Source organism: Antechinus flavipes, chromosome 4, assembly GCF_016432865.1.
Source record: "Antechinus flavipes isolate AdamAnt ecotype Samford, QLD, Australia chromosome 4, AdamAnt_v2, whole genome shotgun sequence".
Lineage (NCBI taxonomy): Eukaryota > Metazoa > Chordata > Mammalia > Dasyuromorphia > Dasyuridae > Antechinus > Antechinus flavipes.
The window spans coordinates 414,584,365-414,600,381 of NC_067401.1; the positions used below are offsets into that span (position 1 = coordinate 414,584,365).

Here is a 16,017-nt window from a genome sequence, read left to right on the forward strand (position 1 = left end):
TTATTGTTTTGTTGATTATCTAGATTCAAGTAAGTGATGGAGAAAATATAGTAAAAAAAAGATTTGGGAATTTTAGCAGACTTCAATCTCAATATAAATCAGTGGTGTGACATGGTAGCTAAAATAGCTAATGACATGTTAGGCTGAACTGAGAGAGATGTTGTGTCCAGGAATGAGGCGGTCCTGCTGTGTTGTGCCCTGGTCAGACTCCACATAGACAATGGGGTCCTTTTCTGTGCCCCACATTTCAGGGAGGCCTTTGATAAAACTGAAGACTGTTAGAAAAGGGCAACAAGCAGAATGAAGGCCCTTTGCATTCATGTCATCTGAGAATCAGTTGAATGAATCTGATATGTTTACCCTGGAGAAAAGAAGGGTTAAGGAAGATGCAATTGCTGGCTTTAAGAATTACAGCAAAAGCTATCAAATGGAAATAAGATTCAGATGGTTCTGTTTGGAACTAGGAACAACAGGCAAAAAAAAGTTAATTTCCTCCAAATGAGAGTTCTCTCCAAGTGAAGTGGTCTGCCTCAGAGGGGAGTCAGGGCTCTCTTATTGGAGATAATCAAGCAAAAGTCAGTTGATCTTTTCAGATAAATTGAACTAGAGAGTCTATTTTTCAGGTCTGAGTTGGTTTAGCTGTCTATAGGGATAGATGCTTTTCAACTCTGAAAATCTCTTTGATCCTGGAAAAAAAAATGCTACCAATTATAGGCAATGTCTAGGTTTTATGCAAACTGGATGTGGGGAGCAGAGAAGGGTGATGGTGAAAGTGCAGCCAGTTTGATACCTAAAGTTCCTAGGTATTGCTTAGCTTTATTCACTTTTGTCCACCCTCTGCCTCCTCAAGGGCCCCCTTTCCAATTTCTGGGAAAATACAGTTTTTTTTTTTTTCTTGGACTCCAGGAAGTCAACCTCTCTGACTTTTGATTGAAATTTTTTCAACACTGCTAATACTACCCTGACCACAAAATCAGTGTATCCAATGGGAAATCTTGTTTTCATATCAGCTTCTCACTCATGACCAGGTGATATAGGTCCGTACCCTATCTTTCCTATTCATCCACTTTCTGCTCTTTCTTATAATTCCAGTAAATTCCACTCCTTGTGTGAATTTGAGCCTCCGTTTCCTCATCTGTCAAACATAAGGCTGGCCTACATGATTTCTAAGATCTCCAGGATCCTAGACTATTGGCTAAATGACCTCTCAGGTACTCTGCAGATCTAAACCTAGAGTCCTGGAGGTGGGGGCTCAGGACCTACCAGCTCAGAGCCAGCTCTCGCTTTCCCAGTCTCTCTCTTTTATGGGTTCTTTGCTACACCCTTCGCTTTCATTCTCATTCATCTGGTTTAAACCCCCACTCTGGGTTTCCTTTATCCCTTTAGAATACTGCTGAGGTAAGCTATAAAGCTTAATGAGGGGCCTGGGGCAGGCTTTGTCTAAACAAGAGAAAAGCCTGATGAGTTTTGGAATGTGTGGGTGGTAAGTGAAGATAAGACCCACAAGAACAAGCCCAGATATAAACCAGACCTTTTGGAAGGAGAGGAGCTGGGGCAGAACTCTAAAGAAAAATCATTTGTAAAAAATAAAAAGCACAAAAAGATCACTATGCGAAGTACTTTTTAATCCAGTGGAAAGGATTTTTGACAAGGATGTGGATCTTCATGTTTAACCCAAATAAAAACGTTAAAATCTCAGAGCTGGAAGGGACAGAAAGGCTCCCCTTGACCTTAGTCAAGTCCATTATCCAACTGAAGGTCAGGACGATGATGTTATCCTATCGTACGTTTGTACTCAGAAACGGAAAGAGGTTTTATTAATAGGTAGTTTGAAATTCAAAAAGAGAAAAGACTTGGTTGAGACATCGTAAGGAAAATGGTCATTTCTCCCCCACTGACATTGCCCCAGTCATACTTTTTATCCTCTGTCTTCTCGCCTCCTCGTTGACCTTCCTTCCTCAAGACTCTCCTCTCCAACTATCCTCCCCACAGCTCCCCAACAGATTTTCCTAAATTGTAGGCTTGATCTTGTTCATTTGCTGCTCAATAAATCACAAAGATTCCTTATTATCAGTGTCTGCTTGGTAATTAAAACTCTGCTTGTCCCTACTTTCCTTTCTATCACACTTAGCTTTGGGGGCATAATTTCCATAGTTTGCCCTTTTACACTCTCAACAAGCCACTCAAACTAATCTTATTGCTCCTCAGACACAAAACTCTATTTAGTCTTGGTGAGTCTGCACTGGTTGTCCTTCATTCCTCAGTATCCCAGGAGAAAAGAGGGATGTTGTTTGTCTTTGTCTCCCTTAAATCCAATTCCCGAGCAAGTCAAAACATTATCTTTATGGTGTCATTGATCTTTGGAATTGAAAATAAAATTAAAAATAAGACCTCCTCACTCTCCATGTACAATTTGACGCTCCCAATTTAATGTATACTTCTTAAAGACAGAGATGGCCTTTGTATCCACAGCTGCTTGTGGATGGAATGATTCCTTCTCCTCGTTCCCCTGATATCCATCCCTTCCACGTCAGACGGTTTCCCTCAGACCCAGGCAGAAGCAGAGGGGAAATCCAGTCTCTCTCTTTCCCAGCTACTCGGTGGTAACGTCCCAGGGGGATATGTCTGCTGAGACAGAGTGTTCCGGCCTTAATGCCAGTAATTCCTGCATTGGCCAGCCCCGGGGTGATGCAAGACGCAGGAATTTTGGAGGGGAAAGAAATGCTGGCGGGGGCCAGGACTCGACAGGTGGTGAGCCCCGGACGTTGCTGTCGGCCGTTGGCTTTAAGCATTGCCTCTTTTCAAGGCTGGGGATACAGCAACAGATAAAAATAAGACTCAGGACCCAGAGCGGTTCTGGATCCAGACACCCTAGGGATGTGGGTTTAGGATGTTGTTGCGAAAATCCATGCTGCTATGAGAGAGAAGGATTAAAAAGAATCTCTTTCCCAGTGTGGACAAACTGTTGGGAGTTAAATGCTTATGTCTCACTCCTGCTTTTTATGAGTTTTTATGAGATATTGAACTTTCAGATTGCCTGTCTGACATGCGCGCGCTCTCTCTCTCTCTCTCCCTCTCTCTCTCTGTCTCTCTCTTTGTGTCTGTCTGTCTGTCTGTCTCTGTCTCTGTCTCTCTCAGTCTCTCTCTCTCTCTCTTCTCTCTCTCTCTCTCTCTCTCTCTCGTCTCTCCTCTCTCTCTCTCTCTCTCTCCCCTCTCTCTCTGTCTCTCTCGCTCTCCCTCTCTTCTGTCTCTGTCTCTCTCAGTCTCTCTCTCTCTCTCTTCTCTCTCTCTCTCTCTCTCTCTCTCGTCTCTCCTCTCTCTCTCTCTCTCTCTCTCCCTCTCTCTCCTCTCTCTCTCTCTCTCTCTCTCTCTCTCTCTCTCTCTCTCTCCTCTCTCTCTCTCTCTCTGTCTGTCTCTCTCTCCCCCCCCTCTGTCTCTCTCTCTCTCCCCTCCCCCTCTGTCTCTCTCTCTCTCTCTCCCCCAACCCCCTCTCCCTCTCCGTCTCTGCCTCTCTCTCTCTCTCCCTCAGTCTCTCACTTCCCTTAAGGTTACAGTCAATCTACATACATTATATTCCTAGTCTCTGTGTGTTTGTTACATTAGAATATAAACTATCTGAAGGCAAAGATTGTTTTTAGGAGTTTTTTTTCTTTCAATCTTCTTCCCTCCTCCCAAATTTAGCATTGAAATGTTTTTAAAATACAAACTTCAGCCTGAGGTGATTTGTGAACAAAATGCTGAATGAAGAAGAAAGGGGATTTTTTTTCAGTGAGATGGAGGCACTTCAGTCACTAGGAGCAAACCCCGGCAGGAATAGGCCGTACTCTCCCTGCATTGGTTGGGGTCAGTTTGCTTGTTACCCATCTTTCAAGTTTCATTTGCACCAAGATTGATCTTGAAAAAGGTTCTCAGTAAAACATTCTGTCCCCAAAGGACCACGCCCCGATTCTCCTCCGCTTCCCCAAGCACTTTTGAGGCGCAGTTGAGGATGAGCAGGAGGCTACAGTCGCCCGCAGCGTCCAACCAAATGACCGACCACTCTCTGCCCAACCCAGACAAGCCTCAGACAAGAGAAGCCCGAGGGCAGATCTCGGGCAGCTGTGAGGGAAGCAGTAAACCACCATAAACAAGTGTGGGAGGCCTTGGGAGTAGGAGAGGAAACTGTCCACATGTGTAGGCACAGGCAAGGGAAGAGAGAAGGAAAACATCCAGGCCGCCTCTCCCGCAGGCACCTGGGAGCTTCACTCCAGTGATGGCCTGGAGCACAAGCGCTGTAGCTCTGGCTGCATTCCCAAAGGAAGGATTTTAAGAACCTGATTTCAAGATACTATCGACACCAGAAGGCAAGTCCGTTTGTGCATCCTTCGCTCGAAGTCTCTCTGCCACCTTGGGCCTGGATGCTACCCCAGCCAGACACTGGCCTCCCCCAGTGTCTTACTGTTTCAACTTGTCCCCAGATGGAATTAAACTAGCTAAGCTTTTCAAACAGAAACAGCCCATGTTTTCTAATACACCTTAAATGCTCCTGAGAAGTGAGATTGGTGAGGGTGGGGTGAAGATACAAATAGGAGAGCCCGCAAAGGTGAAGATCTTGGCCGTTTGATTAAAAAGCTACTGCCCCAAAATGAGCTTTCTCAAATCTCTCTGTCTCTTTCCCTTCCTCCTTCCATCCCCTCTTTGACTCCCTCCATCCCTCCTTCCCTTTCTCTTTCTATCTCTCTTTCTCTCTCTTTCACTGTCTCTGTCTCTCTCTATCTCTCTCACTGTCTCTGTCTTTCTCTCTGTCTCTCTCTGTGTGTCTCTCTCTCCCCACTGTGCCTCCTCTATTCCTCTGTCTCTGTATCTCCCTCCCCTCCCTTCCCACTTTCTCCTCCCCCTCCTCTCTTTTTCTTTCTCCCTCTCATCTCTCTACAACTCATCTTGGGGGAAGTACACTGACTACTCATAAAGCGCTGTCTGACTAATTAGGCTGAGAGCTTTGGCGCACGTTCTGTTTCTGACCCAGATGGGTTTGCTTTGTCCCACTCTGGGCCATCGAGCAGCCCTCTGTTCCAGGAGCTCACCCTATCGGTGCACCTGCATACCAATACCTGATCGTCTTAGCTCACTGAAGCAGAACCCCTGAGACCCACCAGCCGCAGCCCCAGAAGCTGGGACTGCAGTATTGTTGGTGACTCCCAGGGACTTCTTTGGGGACTTTATGAACGGGGATAGAATTACCTGAATCAGGCCGACCATTCCCTGAGGACACACAGAAGCCAAAGGTACCATTTGGGGGACGCCGAAGCTCCAACTGGCTGGTCCCATCTGGAAATACTTCTGCTATCCGACCCACGGACCGGACCAGGTTGGGAACGCCAATATCGTCGACGCTGAGGGAGCGCCTAGGAGTGACACCTGCTTGCCTACAGGCCAGGAAAGGAACGTGAGAAAGGTGTTAGTGTTCACCTGCACTGTAGGGCATCTCTCTAGGATTAGTTCTTCTATCAGTAATAGTGAGTATGATCATAGCTAGTCCTGGTCCTCTAGAACCATCAGTGACCCGGCTCCTGGTCTCCCTAGTGCTTCTGCTAAAGAGATGTCCCACCCAGAACCACATCAGGGAGTTTGGGGATTTCTCTGGGGACCCCTTAAATCAATCCAGGCTTGGACCAAATGACAATCCAAGGGTCCAAGAAGCATTCCCTGGAGTTTCTCAGATAGTTTTTTCTTTTCTCCCGTCCCCCTCCCCAGTAAATAGTATTTATTTCTTTCCAATTCCATGTAAACATTCACTTTTATAAGATGTGAAGTTCCAAAAATTTCTCTCTCCTCAACACAGCAAGCAATTTAACATAGACTATACATGTACAATCACATTAAACAAATTTCCATATTAGTCATGTTGTAAAGAAGATCAGAACAAAAGGGAAAAAACACACGAAAAATAAAGTGAAAATAGCTTTGATCTGCATTCACACTCCATAGTTCTTTCTCTAGATGTGGACAACATTTTCCATCATGAGTTTTTTCTTCAAAGCTCTTGAAAGATCTTAAACTGCAGCAAGTTTTCTAAATATCCCTCTAAGAGTTTTCCCCTTCAAACTTTCTTCTGATGGTGTTTCCTCCAATTTCCCATTGATCTGCTAATCAGAAACTGACTTCTTCAATTTAGTGAAAGTCCTTCTGAAAGGGGGAAAGATGCCCACTCCTTCACTTCCCCACTTGTGACCAAGAAGGAGATAGACCCTAAGTAGGCTGCCCAAGCCATTCTGTCACAGAGTGCTCTGGCCCCATCTTACCTGTCAGACGCTCTGGGCTCACCTGGATCCCCTACCAGGTAACTGCTGGAACGGTCCACTTTGCCTAGTAGAGAATGGAGATTTTGAACTGAGCCAGCTTTTCTATGTTGGTGAGAGGATGACACCTGGTGGGAAAGATCCAGTATTGCAGGTGAGAAAAATTCCGGAAAGCAGCTGATGGTGGAGACTATAAAAGAGTTTTTTAAAGTTTGCTAATCCATTCCCTTGACTCTTAGTACAAGGGCCCTCAAACATTCTCCCGACTTTTAGAACTATTTAGAAAAATCTCCATATGTCACAGATCCCTTTTGCCAAACTGCTGAACCCTATGGACTCTTCTCAGAATAAAGTTTTTAAATGCATAAATTAATAAATGTAAAACATTTTGTATACAAATAAGATTAGATCTAAATAATTGAAGCAATATTTATTGTTCATGGGTAAATAAAACAAATATAGTAAAAATGACAATTTAACCTAATGTATTTATGAAATACCATTAAATTACTTAAACAAATTACTGATTTAAAAAAATAGCAAAGTTCATTTAGAAAAACAAAAGATTGGGGACTTTAAAGAAACCATGGGAAAAAAGATGTAAAACAAGTAGATTCAGCAATAGTATCTAACCTTAAACCATATTATAAGATGAGAGCATTGTTGAAGTATAAAATAAATAATTTTGGTTATTTTAAATTATAGCTTTTTATAGAAATAAAATGTATGCAACCAAGAATGGAAGAAATACAGAAAAATGGGAAAAACTTTTGTAGACAGTCTCTCAGACAGAATATGAATGGATTGAAATATGGTCTAGGAAATGGTGAGCTGGTTGATTCAGAAAAACATGGAAAGACATGAAGAAAGATGCTATCCATCTTTCTTTATCCTTTTATCTTTATATATATATATATATATACAGAGAGAGAGAGAGATGTGTGTGTATGTATGTATCCAAGACTAATTGTAGCCGTCTTTGGAGGATGGGGGAGAAAGGGAAAAAATAAAGTAAAAAGGGCATAGTAGAGAATAAAAGAAAACTGACAGGGAAGCAAAGAATAGATAGGCAGCTTTGAAAACAATGTATAGTTTTTATTATATAGATTTCTTAAAATGGAAATTTATTGCTTTATATTGAATCCTCTCATGTTCTGCCATGCATATGGCAAGTTTTTCTTTTCTTATTTTGTACTTAAGTTAAAAACAAATTTAAAACATTTAAAAACCCAAGGTCACAGACCCCAGGTTAGTGTTGTTGAAAAGAGGGGAGTTAGGGCATCTGAGTTCTGCCACTAACTAGCCTCATTGCTCTGGACAAATTATTCCTTCTGGACAAGATATATTCCTGAATATATCATATCTTTTTTTTTTTTTGGAAGCATTTGAGGTTAAGTGATTTGTACAAGATCACAAAGGTAGTGAGTGTCTGAGGTCATATTTGAACTCAGATCCTCCTGACTCGAGGGTTGATGCTCTTCATCATCTAATTGCAAAACTCCCTTCCGGTTGTAATGATCTTTGCTGAAATGGAACAAATTTCTTTTTCTACAAATGATACAATATAACATAACATAATATAATATAACACAATACAATGTAATATAATGTAACATTCCCTTTCCATGTTCACCAAAAAACAGGCACTAATCACCTATCACCTCCTATTCCTTTATTGAAGGATTGAAATGATCTTTTCCATTAGACCTTCTGGTGCTTTTCCAGGAGTCACCAAAGGCATCATAAAGTCTCTGCAGAAGACTCCTACCTTCCCATTCCTAGCCACATCTCTCATTAGTTTTCTTTGCCCCTTAGATTAGACTCAGACTTGAGGACCACGCCATGAGCTCCAGGACCTCCATCTAAGAAGGGAGCCCAAGAGATTTCTCCCAATTTCCCACCAGTCACATTCCTTTTGGACTTCTTTGGATTGCTCCATCACATCCCATCCCTAGTAATTTTTATATCTTTTCCCTTTTATATCTTATTCCCTTTCCCCATCCTGTTAGATTGTGTAAGCAATCTGACAACAGAAACTATATCTTATTTCCTCTCCTCATCCTAGTAGATTGTGTAAGCAATCTGACAACAGAAACTATATCTTATTTTCTCTCCTCATCCTATTAGATTGTGTAAGCAACCTGACAACAGAAACTACTTTTCTTTTTATTTGTATTCATATTACCCGTCGTTAGCACAGTGCCTGATATATAGTAGGTGCTTAATAAATGTTTATTGAATGTCCAAAGAGTAAAAAAAAAACCCCAAAAAACAAAAAGTAAGACCAAGGTTTCAAACGCAGCAGATTTGGTGAATGATGGTGGCGATCCATGAATAAGCATTTTTAGGCATCTACCACGTACCAGGGATTATGCTACTTTGGAGGGATGTAAGTACAAAAGAGAAAGAGTCCTTGCCTTAAGAAGTTTACCTTTTTGTAAAGATGTGTGACATGTTCACAGACACATAAATACAGGAAATGCACAATTATTAGGAGGAGAAGGAGGAGGAAGAGGAACAGGAGCAATTAAGGGAATCTAGAAAGTCCTCTCAAAGGAAATGGCACCTTACATGGTGCCAGGGGTACCAGGAATGCCAGGCACTATGCTAGTTTCTGGGGTGTAAATACAAAAAAGAAAGTCTGTCTGTATGTGGAAGGCCAATTTGGGCGGACTGCCTATGAGGAAAGAGGAGTATCTGCTGTGTGACTGACCTAAAAAGTCTGGAGTCAGATTGTGGAGGGTTCTCAGTATCAAACAGAAGAATTTATATCTTAGATACTTAGAAATTCAGCCATTTCTTGAGGGATTATGACATGCCCAGACCTGTGCTTTAAGAATATAAATTTGGCAGCTTTGAGAAGGATGACTTGAATAGAGGGAAGACTAATGAGGAGGCTATTGCCATAGTCCAGGCTGGAGGGTGTTAGAGACAGAAGGAGTAGGAGCAAGAGCAAATTTAGGTGCAAAGATATCAAGCTAAGCTGTTGAATTTGGAGGGTGATGATAAAAAAAATCTAGATGAAGATGTCCTATAGGAAACGATTCCTATAACAGAAAACCATGTTCTATATATGTTCCATAGGAAATAAGGACCTGGATTGAATTCAGATGAGAAGTCAGTTGGAATTAGAGCTGTGGAAAATATATGCAGAAAGGTGGTAATTGCTGGAGAATGAGGTTCCTGGGGAAGGAAGGTGTGGAGGAGGAACCCCAAAGCAGCAAAGGAACTTTCTTCCTCTTTACTGGCCATATCTAATCAGCTCCAAATACTCTCAATTTCATCCCTTCAACCTTCCTCCACTCTTCCAGCTGAGCATCCCTGGGCCCAACCTTGTTCAACTGAAGTTGGAATAAGTTAGAAAAAGACCCTTGTCTGAAGCAGCAAGAAATGGCAGGGACCCCAGGGTGGAAGCTAAAGGAGGAGCCCCCAGCTGGGAAAGGAAAGTGAACATGGACAGATTGAACGAGAACAATCATTTTAAACCTATAACAAGGAGTTACATAATAACAAGAAGTTGACTCCTAAGAATAATTCAGAGGCATACTGGTAAATGCTTAACAGACAGATTACTGGGGAATATGGTATATCCATGACACACTATTAAATTTAATCTGAATTATTAGGATTTTCTCTATTGCTTTCTTACATCTAGACAATCAACAAAACAAAAATCAAGTCCTGACTTGTAGCATTTGCTGATTTTCAAGTTATAAATCAATGCTCACATGGAAACTTTAACAATGGGCTCTCAATCTAATTCAGCTGGCTCTAGCACTCCTCAATCTGGCCCGCTTCCCTGTTTCTGTTTATGGCACCACCATTTCTCCAGTCATTCTGGCTCATAGTCAGGTAATCATCTTTGATTCTTGATCTCTCCTCTCATTATATCCCACCTCGATCCAATCACAGGATTATAGTTCTGGAGATAGAAAAGACCTCAGAGATCATAGGATGAGAGGATCCCATTCAGAAGAGCTCTCAGAGGTCATCGAACCCAGCCAGCCTCATTTTACAGAGGTTACATTTTTTGCCCAAGGCACATAGATAGAAGGACACAGGAAAAGTTTAAATCTAAGCCCCCTGAAATATGGTTAACAGAATTGCACATGTTTAACCTGTATTAGATTACTTGCTGAGAAGAAGAGAGGGAAAAAAATTTGGAACACAAGTGTGAATGTTGAAAACTATCTTTGCATATATTTTGAAAATAAAAAAGCTATTATTAAAAAAATCTAAGTTCCCTTACTCCAAATTTCCATTGTAAAAAGACATTTAGGCTCTGGAAATAGGACTCATGTGTCCTCAAGGGACATTGTAGAAGGGAGACCATCATAGGAAGAAAGAAAAACCATCAATCCTAAAGATTTTGAGGGATCATCTCCTGATTCCCCAAGGGCTGATGACAGGTAATTACCCAAGAACAACCATGGATAAAACAGCTTGGGATTACATCTGTCTAGTTGGGTCCCAACTCTTCCACGTATTCACTTCATAGAAACACAAGATTAAAAAGACAAGACTTTGAAACAGCAGAACTTCACCTCCAGAGATGTGTCATAAATTCTTCTAAGGTGGGCAGCCAATCCCCTCTTTCCATCTGCTTCAGCCCCTCCAAATGCCCTCCTAGGTCCTGCTCCTGCCCTGCCTCCTCTTTGCTGAGTTTTTGGCCTCCAATTCTACTTAGATTCCAAACAAATCCTCCTCTCCCATTCCTGTTCCTCCGCCCTTTTACTATGGCACCATTCCCTTGAAGCACATATATGGCACAAGCTCAGCTTATCTCCCAGGAACAGGGTTTAGGTATGCACTGTATAAATTTGACTCCAAAATGAAGGCCAGACCCCCAGGGAAAACGGTGTCAGTGATAATGCTGACAGACGCTGGCAAACACAGGTGCCAGCAGAGAGGGATACACAAACAGACACAGAACATTTCCTTCTTCCTCCCTGCCCACTGCCTCCCCATTGTCTCCACCCCATCTCCTCCCCAGATTAATTTTCCCTTTGTTCTACTATTTATGTTTTCCTGACACTGTTTTTTTGCTCAATATCTCATCCAGAAAGAGGAGGTAGAAATCATAAATTTAACTCTCACCCTGATGTTTATTACCTGTGTGAGCTACAAACACTTTGATTTCTTCATCTATAAAATGAGGGGATGAGACCAGATGGTCTCTGAGTCACTCACAGCTCTAGATTCTTGATGGAGCCCAAGCCCTCCTTTTTACAAATGAGGAAACTGAGGTCCAAGAAGGGGAGGAAGTGGGATGATGAATGATTGTCCAAGAGAAGAGGTTGAGCAGAAATGACCCAATCAAAGAAGTTAGGGAAAAGAAGGATGTATCAAATAGCATCAAGTGATGCAGAGATATCTGTAAAAGAATAATTAATCCAAATCAGCAGCTAATTAATCACTGCTAACCACTCAAGTTTGGGTCAAAGACTAAGATCTGAAGCCAGAGGTGGAGAAGTGAGTGGGAGATCAGGAAATGGAAACGACAGGTGGAGACAACAGCTCTAGGTAACGGCAAGATCAAAGGGAAATTTCTGACAAGCAGATGAAATCCAACCATGGTTGCAGACATCATGGAGGGAGGCAGTAGGTTATAAAAAATGAAAGAGGAAAAAAGGGTATTAAACAGGGTAGAGGCCCCTGGAGGACACAGGATGGGATAGAATCAGAGCCACAAGGAGAGTGACTCAGCAAGAAGGGCAGCCTCTTCCTGGAGGACGGAGGACAAAGCGAGGAAGGGGGATCACATAGAGGGGTTTAGGGATGTGGAATAGGAAATGTGGCAGATGCACTCAAATTTCAATGACTATAAGACATTATTCCCTTCACTGAGAAAGAAGGGCTACACAGTTTGTAGGATGTTTGAGAAAGGAAGGGAAAACCCGGAATAACTGTTATGGAGAGTGTGGTAAAGACTCACTCAGGAAAAAGAGAAGGATTTCTCTGCAGCAGGAAGGGCTGTGGGACCCCAAGAAAGTCTGTGAGTCTGTCAGTCAATAAGCAATTAAATGCCTTGTCCTTACCAGTCACTGTGCTAAGTACTGAGGAATATAAAGGAGGTCAAAGGACAGCCCTTGGCTTCCATGAGCTCATAAGCTACTAAGGAGATAATAAGCAAACAAATATGTATAAACTAAATACAAGATGGCCAGCGTCACTGGGTCAAAGAGTGGGGGGAGGTGAGGTATAAGTATATACTTGGAAAGGCAGTAGGGGGCTAGGTTATGAAGTCACTTAATTTTTCTCTGCTTCAGTTTTCTCATCTATAAAATGGGGATAATAGCATCTAAATCAAAGGATTGTTGTAAAGGCTGGATGAGATAACATATGTAAAGTATTTTTTCTTATTTTAAAGCATCATGTAAATGCAAAATGATAGTAATTTGTATTTTATAAAGCAATTTCTCAGTGACCCTGTGAAAGGTAAGAAGTGTAAATATGATTCTTCTCATTTTAACAGATGATGAAACTGAAGCTAAAACTACAGTCAAGAAGACCTGAATTGAAATCTGGCCTCAGATATTCACCAGTTATATAATCCTAGGTAAGTCATTTAGTCCATATTAGGAAGGAAATGGCAAACCAGTCCGGCATCCAGCATCCACAATAACCTGCCTATGGCCAGACAGCTAATGAAAGGTAAAGTCAAACGTGGATCTCTTCTGTTTAAATTCAGGACTTTGGGCACTGCATCATGAAGGAGAAGCTTCCTTTTTTTAAAGAGGACAAGTTTGGGCCATGGTCCACTTTGTCCTATGTTCAAGAGGACCCACTGGCATCTCAGGGTAGGGAAATATGATTGCCCAACCAGTTGTGCTGGATCATAAGAGCACAGAGCTGGAAAAGGACTTTGGAAGGCATCGAGTCCAACGCAAATCCTCATTTTATCGACAAGGAAACTGAAACCCATTACAACTAATAAAAATATCTGAGGAGGATTTGAACTCAGATCTCCCTGACTTAAGACCCAACTCTCTTTGGTTGTGTCAGCATAGATAGGTCCATTTCTTTGCGATGGTCAACGTCCCAGAATACTCATTTTCTAACAGCAAGAGGCCCTGGGGCCAAATCTAAGATAACAGCAACCACAAAAAGAAGGGGCTGAACCTTCCAGAGGTGATGATGGCCCCTTGGGACTCACCGGCTGGAGGGACTGCAGTGAAGGTGCTTTCTTCATCTTGGAGCTAGGGCCTTGGTGGGTTTCATTCTGCTGGCCCTGGTCAGAGGCTGCAGGAGGAATCTGCTCCATGCTGTAGCATCGGAATTTGCCCAGTTTTTGGCGAGTGGTTTGGCCCAAGAGAGAGAAGAATTTCTTCAGCCCAAGTGCCGAAGAGATACTGCTTCCTTTCTTGCTGCCACCGGCTGGAACGGTCGAAGGGATGCTGGGGCCTGAAGGGGACCCTGGTGATGCTCTGAAATATGTTGGTCAGCTGGTGAGAAAATACTACACAAGGCAACTTAAACTTGGTCTGGCGTAAGACTCTGAGGCAGAGAGAAACTTTCTCAAACTTTTGTCTTGACACTATTAAAAATCATTGAGGATCTGTCCAAAAAGTCTTTATTATAAATATTTAAAATAAAATAGAATTTTTAAAAAGCTAATTTTGAATATGTAGACCCTTTGAAAGGATTTCAGAGACCCCCAGGATTCTCAAGGCAATTCAAGAAGCCCCATGATAATCCCCACTGTGGGACTGTCTGTGCAGTTAGGCAGGAAAACCCTCCTTCAGTCACTCACCGTTTTGAGACTGTTTTTTCTGAGCTTGGCTTTATCCTCTGGAGCTTGTCCTCCATCTCCTTGCTCGACTGGGGTTGCTCTGTTGCCACTGAGACCGTAAGGCCTGTGGAGCTGAGGCTGCTGGTCACAGCTGACTCAGAAAGACCCAAGACTCCACCTGCAACAATCACAGACACATCAGGCAGGTCCCAGCATCCATATCTGGTATTTTCCACGTCCTCAAAGAAGACAAGTTTTTTTTACTAAAAACAAGTGAAAAGGGTAGTGAGGAAATACAGTATACATAATTTAATATACTTCAAGTGGAATAGTGGTGATTTTAGCAAGTGAAGCCATCCAGTTGGTAAGGTGACGAGACTGGAATGGATAAATTGGCTTAATCATATTAAAAAAGGGTTGCTTTCTCTTAAAAAATTTAATTTTTATAACCAAAAGTCAATCATGATCATCCCTATGTCACAGAGATATAAAGAAGAAGAGAGAAAGAATCTGAGTTCTTTGGGAAAATGGTACTATATGCAAATGATGCTCAAATACCCCAGTGGGTCTGGATTTTGGGAGTTTTACTCAAGCCTTCTCATCTGGTCATTCTTGTCCATGCTCTTCCATGGATTCTCCACAGAGGTCCCACTCTGAAGGCCTTCCTCTAGGGTTTGCTATGTTTTGTGGTATCAGTGACTTCCTAAGACTGTCTATCTATTACCCCTTAATCTTGCCTACTACTTGCCCCTACACAAGAAAGAGACCATGTAAGAAATATATGATTAGAAGAAACAGGGTAGTTACCCCTGAAAATATGGATCAGCCCCCTTGGATCCACCATAACTTTTCCCATTGTCCCTTGTTTCACCCATAACCCTAATGCTCCTGTGACTGTATCATTCCAAGATTAAAACCACTAGGAGAAATACCTGGGAGAACATTTGTCTTTGAATAATAGGTCTTTGTGCCAAGGAGCAGCTTGAGATTATTAAAAATGTGATCCAGTCTGCTCTCTTCCTCCTATTCCATTTTGGATCTGCTTCATTGACCATATGTGTGATGTCCCCACCGTGGTGGTAGAAAGTTGTATGGTCATAGATCTAACTGAAAAAGACTTTAAAGGTCATTTAGTCAAACTCTATACTTTACAGATGAGGAAACTGAAGTCCACAGGGGCTAAGCAGCTGTGCCCAAAGTCACACTGATAGAAAAGGCAGAGCCAGGATTTCCATCTAGGTCCTGATTCACCACAATGCCTCAGAAAAATCTGGGCTTGAACCTCCAACACTTAACTAGCAAATTATGTAACCCTTTGAACCTCAGTTTCCTCAATCTGAAAAATGAGGGCAACAATACCCATAATATCTACCTCATAATGTAATTATTTTTAACATCATATTTTATTTTTTCCAATTACATGTAGAGAAAATTTTTAACATTTATTTTTAATAATATTTTGCACCTTAAATTTGTCTCCTCTATTTTCCCTCCCTTCTGTCTAAGATGGTAAGGAATCTGACTTTTATATAAGTTCAATCATGTAAAACAGATATTAGTCATGTTGTGAAAGAAGAAAGAACAAAAAGAAAAAAACTATCAAAAAATAAAGTGAAAATAGTATGTTTCGATCTGCATTCAGACTCCATAGTTGTTGTTTTTTTTGTTTTGTTTTTTCTGGAGGCAGATAGCATTTTTTTATCATGAATCTTTTTTTTTTTTTTAATCATGAATCTTTTGGAATTGTCTTGGATCATTATATTGCTGAGAAAAGGTAAGTCAGTTACAGTTAATCATTGCACAATGACGTTACTGAGTACAAAGTTCTCCTGGTTCTGCTCATTTTACTCAGCACAATTTCATTTAAACTTTTCTGAAATCTGGTTTATCATTTCTTATAGCACAATAGTATTGCATTACAGTCACATGCCACAATTTATTAAATCAATGTGCATACCCTCAATTTCCAATTCTTTGCCACCACAAAAAGAGCTGCTATAAATACTT

The 16,017-nt window shown here is 41.7% G+C and overlaps 1 protein-coding gene across 1 annotated transcript in view; it reads right to left on the bottom strand.

Annotated features, from left to right (window-relative positions):
• Positions 1-16,017, bottom strand: part of KIAA1614 (KIAA1614 ortholog) — a 50,175-nt gene that overhangs the window by 6,162 nt on the left and 27,996 nt on the right. The window contains 4 exon segments of the mRNA XM_051998837.1: positions 5,221-5,405; positions 6,282-6,406; positions 13,435-13,705; positions 14,032-14,188. Of these exon segments, the coding sequence (XP_051854797.1) occupies positions 5,221-5,405; positions 6,282-6,406; positions 13,435-13,705; positions 14,032-14,188 (738 nt within the window).